Source organism: Cynara cardunculus (genome assembly GCF_001531365.2).
Source record: "Cynara cardunculus var. scolymus isolate 2C chromosome LG 10, CcrdV1, whole genome shotgun sequence".
Lineage (NCBI taxonomy): Eukaryota > Viridiplantae > Streptophyta > Magnoliopsida > Asterales > Asteraceae > Cynara > Cynara cardunculus.
The window spans coordinates 23,167,037-23,173,449 of record NC_037537.1 but is presented as its reverse complement, the minus strand read 5'-3'; the positions used below and the strand labels follow the sequence as shown (position 1 = coordinate 23,173,449).

General features: G+C 29.3%; 1 protein-coding gene across 4 annotated transcripts; it reads right to left on the bottom strand.

Annotated features, from left to right (window-relative positions):
- Nucleotides 1-2,901: 2,901 nt before the first annotated feature.
- Nucleotides 2,902-6,413, bottom strand: LOC112520289 (E3 ubiquitin ligase BIG BROTHER-like). 4 transcript variants are annotated; one of them, XM_025128602.1, is made up of 8 exons: nucleotides 6,348-6,413; nucleotides 5,739-5,895; nucleotides 5,295-5,529; nucleotides 5,160-5,200; nucleotides 5,042-5,071; nucleotides 4,821-4,951; nucleotides 4,333-4,441; nucleotides 2,902-3,109 (listed from the first exon to the last, which is right to left on the bottom strand). In XM_025128602.1, exons 2-8 carry the CDS (start codon nucleotides 5,805-5,807, stop codon nucleotides 3,032-3,034), a joined length of 693 nt encoding a protein of 230 aa, XP_024984370.1. In that variant the 5' UTR covers nucleotides 5,808-5,895; nucleotides 6,348-6,413; the 3' UTR covers nucleotides 2,902-3,031. The 4 variants fall into 4 exon arrangements, with proteins under 4 accessions (XP_024984370.1, XP_024984371.1, XP_024984373.1 ...); XM_025128603.1 differs by having other exon boundaries at nucleotides 6,352-6,411; XM_025128605.1 differs by lacking the exon at nucleotides 5,042-5,071.

Here is a 6,413-nt window from a genome sequence, read left to right as displayed (position 1 = left end):
CGGTCCCTCTCCGGTCCCGGTCCCGGTCCTCCGTCGGTTACGGGCCGGGCCGGGCCCATTTGGCCATCTCTAGTTCCGATACCATGTTCAATTGTAGGATTAGTCCGGATCTAGCCTTAGTGTGGTAAGGGGCCGTTTACCAAACACTTACTCGGTAAACGCTTACTAATGAAATTTAACACTATCATTTACTTACCAAGTAAGATTTTAGTCCAACAAAACGGTATCATATGCAACGATTTAGCCAATAAGCGCTTACCATGGTAAGAGTCGTCGTCTTCACTTACCGGATAAGACTCTTGGTTCTTGTCTCGTTTTTACCGGGTAAGATTCTTGGTTCTTACCATATTCATCCGGTAAGATAATGTGACTTGGTGTTCACTTATCCAAGTAAGCGTTTGGTAAACGGCCCCTAAATATCATCAGCAGGATGAACTATATTTGAAGGAAGACATCTATGAAAGTCTTTACTGAATTTGATATGCGTAGATTCGATTCAGAGAAAAGACTTATGTTAAGCAAGCTGGGTAGTCAAGCCAAAGAGAAAAAAGAAGCAAGAAGTTGTTTTCGTTCGATCGAGGGAATAAAAGTTCTCGTTTTTTTTGTGTAATTCATTTAATTAAAAAAAATTATTATAATTTAATTTAGATTTAGTAAAGAAATAATTTTCAGTTTAATAATATAACTTCTTTATAACGATAATAATTAAGTATTTTGTTAGAAACTCAATTATTATCCTAATTATTTTTTACTGTGATGTTTATCCTGTATTTTATATCTACAATTAGTTACACGAATCCAAACATAGAGTTTTAATAAGTTGTAGTTACGCACAATTTATTTGTTGTGTTGATTTTTAAGTAATATGCATCAATAACAGTACTTGATGCATTAAAATTAGTTTTTAAGAGTTTGTATCAAATACTTTATAGTATAACTAGAAGCTTATTCACGCAATACAACGAGAGACAACTCAATTTTAATGTTTCGTTTTATAATATGGTTTTGGGAAAACAATAATGTTTTTATATTGAATAAAATATGAATTTCAAGACCCATAATTTTTTATCGATATTAGTATCAAATTAATAATTTAAAAATTCTCATTTTTTAAATATTTTTTTAGTTCAAAATTTTAGTATAATTTAATTTAAAGTTTAATAACAAAATAATTTGTTTTAGGTCTAATAATATAATTTTTTTACAAAGATAATTTTTAATTCAATCTTCTTGATTTAGTTTAGTTTTAATAATGAATTAATTTATTTTAGGTTTAATAATATAAATTTTTTTATAAGTATAATAATTAAGTATTCTGTTAGAACATAATAGTTCTCTTAATTATATTTTATATTTTTTATATTTAAAATGAGATGTTTATCTTGTATTTGATTATATTTATTTACAATTAATTACATAAATTCAAACATTGAACTTTAATAAGTTGTACTGAAGCAAAATCTACTTGTAATTTTGAATTTTAAGTAATATGCACCAATAAACAATATTTTATGCAAAAAAATATGGGTTTTAAGAGTTTTTATCAAATATTTTATAATATAGTATAGATATAGATAGGCATATTTTTTCAAAGGTTATACGCACAAAATAGTAATTTATTTCCATAACTTTTTATTTATTATAAAAATGTACTTTCGGTTTATTTTCTATTGAGATATTGTATTTAAAAAAAAGTATACATTATAACAACAGGTAATTTTTTTAATATAAAAAACTTAAAAGATTACACATCAAATAATTGCCAAAGTAAGGCATTATATCATATACAGTTTTAGAGGTTTGATACAGAAAAATAGTACAGATTTTGGGTTGGTTTTTGGTTGCCTTATGCTACATGCAACCCATAGTGATTGACCTGTGATTGTCGGGTCCACATCCCAAGTAGAAAATGGCTATCATGCCATGAGTCGCTAGTCTAGATCACTGGGATCTAGGGGGTTTGACCCAAGGTACGAAGTTCAAGTCGTATAGAGGACCAATAGGTTGTGAGTTGGAGCTCGCATGCCAAATTGCCACAACCAAGCGAGGCAAGTCTATGCGGCAAACCTAAGTCATGTCTGCCAAGGGATGACCTGATTAGGATTTGACCAAAGACATTTTTATACAAGTAAATGTAGATGATTAATACAAAAATTCGTGTGAACTTTTGCAAATTTTAAAATTTTATTTAAAAATTAACTTAGAATTTTGTAAAATTGCAATACAAGTCATATCTAATATCGACAAACCATAGTACCACAACCCTTAGACCACTAAAACTTACAATTCTACATTTTTTATTGTAAAACAAATTTAATTCAAGAGTGTTTTCATTTTCTTCTTTTTGACAATTTTGATGTAAATGACATTAAATTGAAAGTACCGTAAAACATTATAAATTACTTAAAAAAATTTAAAGCATAAACAAACACATTTTTTTGAATTAAAAAGATTTTATAAATTAAAGTACATTTTTTCTTTGATTAATTTTATTTTATAATAATTATCTATTTAATAAATTATTTTGTATTAAATTATAGTAAATAATATTTAATTGTAGTTTTATTATTACTTACTTAAGTGATTAAATATAGTTTTTTATGATAAGATATTACTAAAGGAATTGATTAAAAATCATCGTAACAGAGAACAATTTCTAAAAATGACGTGACACTTTAAAATTATGTTAAAAATTGTATTATAATGGATAAACCTCTCATTTATATTTAACTTTTCATAAAGATGAAAACTCCATATTTGCTTTCTTTTAGGATAAATAAATTTGCTGGAATTGTGTGTAGGATTTTGTAAAATTATGGGCTTAAAACATCACATTTTATTTCCGATACCACCCTCATGTCTTAGCACCAAGAAACCAAATGTTCAAATTAATTAAACACCTCATTTACATGTACAACCTGTCATTAATTAGTTTTCTATAGGAAAATTCCAATGAAATAAAATCCAAGTATGAAAAAGAAAACTAAAACATTGATTTGAGATGCGAATGCAAAGAACGCACTAGCCTTTTTTACATTGTCTTGTTAAATCCGTTCTTCATGTTTTTTGACATATGAACATGCACATCCTTGTAACAAATGGGACATGCCTGATAATGAAACAACATAATGAGAATGATGTAATAGATAGATTTCCATTAAAGAAACGGCATAAATTATTCATAAGAATATAAGAACGAAAAGTTCATATACGAATCATAAAAAAAATTTATTTGAAGATATATATTTGAACGATGTTAAAAATTATTCATATGGTATTCAAAAATAAACTTTCATTTCTTAACTTCTCACCTTATTTAGTTTTCTTATTTGATGGAATTTTTGTAAAAATAAAGCCTTTTGACTTTCCTTTGTAAAAATAGGGGTGTTTGAATTTCTTTTACAAAAATAGAGGCGTTAAACCCAAAGTCTTGAACATCTTTTTAACTTCAATCCTTCAACTTTCTAAATAAATTTCAATCACATCCCTTCTTTTTTTATATATTTATTATACAACACTTATTATATTTTATGTATGAAATTGATTATTGTAAATATATAGTTGATATCAATACCGAATAATATTGTTATTTACATTATTTTTTATGTTAAAATCAAATCAACTAAAATGGTAAAAAAAACATGTACAATTAAATAAGTTAAAAGCGCTTAAAATTGTGTCGCGTCATTAGGCAACTAGTTTCAACATTTCTTCGTCAATCAAATATAATGTACATATGTTTATCTAAATATCTTATACTTCAAGTTCAACATTACACGTAACATAATAATTTACATCTTTCAATTTATGATTTATTGTGCATTTATATTTTCTATATTTATCATTATGGCTCTAGGGCAAATGCCCATTTGTGAAAGCTTTAATTTTTTAAATGGTATTATATCATAAGATAGTAATTTTAGTTTGATGATTCATTTTATCAACTTATTGTAATTTGTGTTTTTAAATGAATAATTTTGTATTTATATTTTATTTATATCCAAATGAATTATTTATGATTTTTTTAATTTAAAATAAAGTCAAAACTAAAATAACAAGGATATTCTATATCTTGGTATCAATTTGAAAGATATTAACCGGTGATAATAGTAATAAAGAAATTAGCTATATATTTAAAATAATAAATGTATACATAAAATATAATAAAGATGGAATAAAAAACATAAAAATGTAACTGAAATTTGTTTAAAAAGTTGAGGGATTGAAATTAAAAAAGTGTTCATCTCTTTGGTTAAGAAGAAGCCAAAAAAGCCTTGGTTTTGCATAAAACTCTACTTGAACCTTCCACTTGACTAGTGTTTATATATATACCTTGTTGATGCTAAGCCATCGACTGCCACAGGCACCATGATATCTATGTTTGCAAGGAAGAGTAATCTGGCGCTGACCTCCTTTATATTCCATCTGACAGATCACACACCTGCAACACAAATCTCATATGATATGAGGACTAATCAACCATTAACCTCAAATAGGGTTGGATTAATCACTAACTAGTTACCTAATTACAATTAATGTTAGATAAAGATATTGTAAACTGATACAAAAGAGTTGAATATACTTGTCAACATTCTCACAACTAATAATAATAGTTGGAGCGAGACTTTCGCGTGTGTACAAACATCGATCCGGGATCCTCCCACTAGCCTCAACCGTTGAGCGAGCCAAACAATACCATTAAATTGGTGTCCTTAAAGACGGGTTTTGTGTGAAGCTGGTTGGAATGGAAGGTAATCAACTTTTACCCAAATAGTTGATAGAGTGAAATGTATATAATATGGGTTAGTAATATATGTTACCTCTCATCTCTTGATTTCTTTCTCCACAAGAAGAAGCCACATTTAAACCTTGAAATGGGGAGCAAGGAAATAGCCTCGTGAGATAGACCACGGCTTTCACTTCCAACAATCTCATCTAACTCCACCGATTCCTGCAATTCTGTAAAATCAGCACTTCCCTAACACATAGCAACACCATGTTGAGAAGACAAATAAAATTAATTCAAAATTACAAATTAAACCTCGTAAGTCATGTTATCAGGATCAACAACCTGTAATACGTTGGATTATGATTACTCGCTACACCTGGGTTACAAGTAACCTTCCAAACAAAATTAAATGTGGTGTCAAAGTTCAAACCTGATATTCACCAGGAATAGGATTATGATTACTCTCCACACCTGGGTTACAAGTACAAAGTTTTAGCCTCGGAGTACTTTATATGTGATATATCACAACACAGATTAATATCAGACATAATTAAGCAAAGCTCACACTCTGCTGGATTAGCATGAAAACTCAAGCTTGCTTGTCCATCTTGTGTATGTTCAGATGTTGTCCTCTCATTAACCATGGTCGAAGAAACGTTCAATTGCGTAGTATATTCATTATTCCCCCTCGTCCAATCATTAATCGCATAAGCATCACCGTAGTCGTAGTATGAGGATGTCATAGGTCCAGAATACCCAAACTTATACGCATTCATATTAATTGTAGAGTTTGCATTCTCCTACATGGACAAGTAAATAAAGTAAGATTCATGGTTTTTTCGAAGTTGGCATGAGAAGACCATTTGTGTTACTTTCCAGAAACATTCGAGAAGAAAGCAAAGCTCAACGATATTTCTTGGCATAAGGTGTAGAAATATTAAGCAGAATCATCCAAACTGATTACAAATGAAATAGAAAATATATACGTACAAGCCATTACGAGATTTACCTGAGGATATGTAGCAGCAGAAAATATGAAATTGACATGCTCGTATGTAAAACGTTCGAGAAAATCCATAAAGCCTTCACTTGACTTGTATCGTATTCCAATATGAACTGAAATGCTCTGATCAGTCGGTGCGATATCTTCCTAATGCAATCAAAGACTATAAACAGTTCAGTCCTCGCCTCGAATACTCTGTCTTCATGATTGTCAAAGATCTATAACTTTTTTCCTTGAAATCTACTACCATAACCAAACATATTAAGCTCGGACAAAGATCTGTAGCAACCGCTGTGTAATTCCAGGTATTTTTTAGAGATTATTCGTTACTGAAACTCCATGAAGAAAAATTACTTGACACAATGATCAGACACACATTATAATAACAAAAACAGACATGCCGAACTTACCACATGATTTTGGTGCGTTTATGTTTACTTTAATTTAAACATCTTCTTAGCAAACAAACAAATCTCAAGAACACTATAAGTTATTAAATTACCGATCAAAATCCATAAGAAAATTAAATATTAAATTGATTACTCTTATCGGTTATAATGATCACAGAACAGTAAAACGTAATGAAATTCCATCCTTCAATGGCGATGATGTTACCTACACTGATCGCTGCATTTTCCGGCCCGCCGTGAGAACCGATAAGGAGTTATTTTGTCCGTCTCT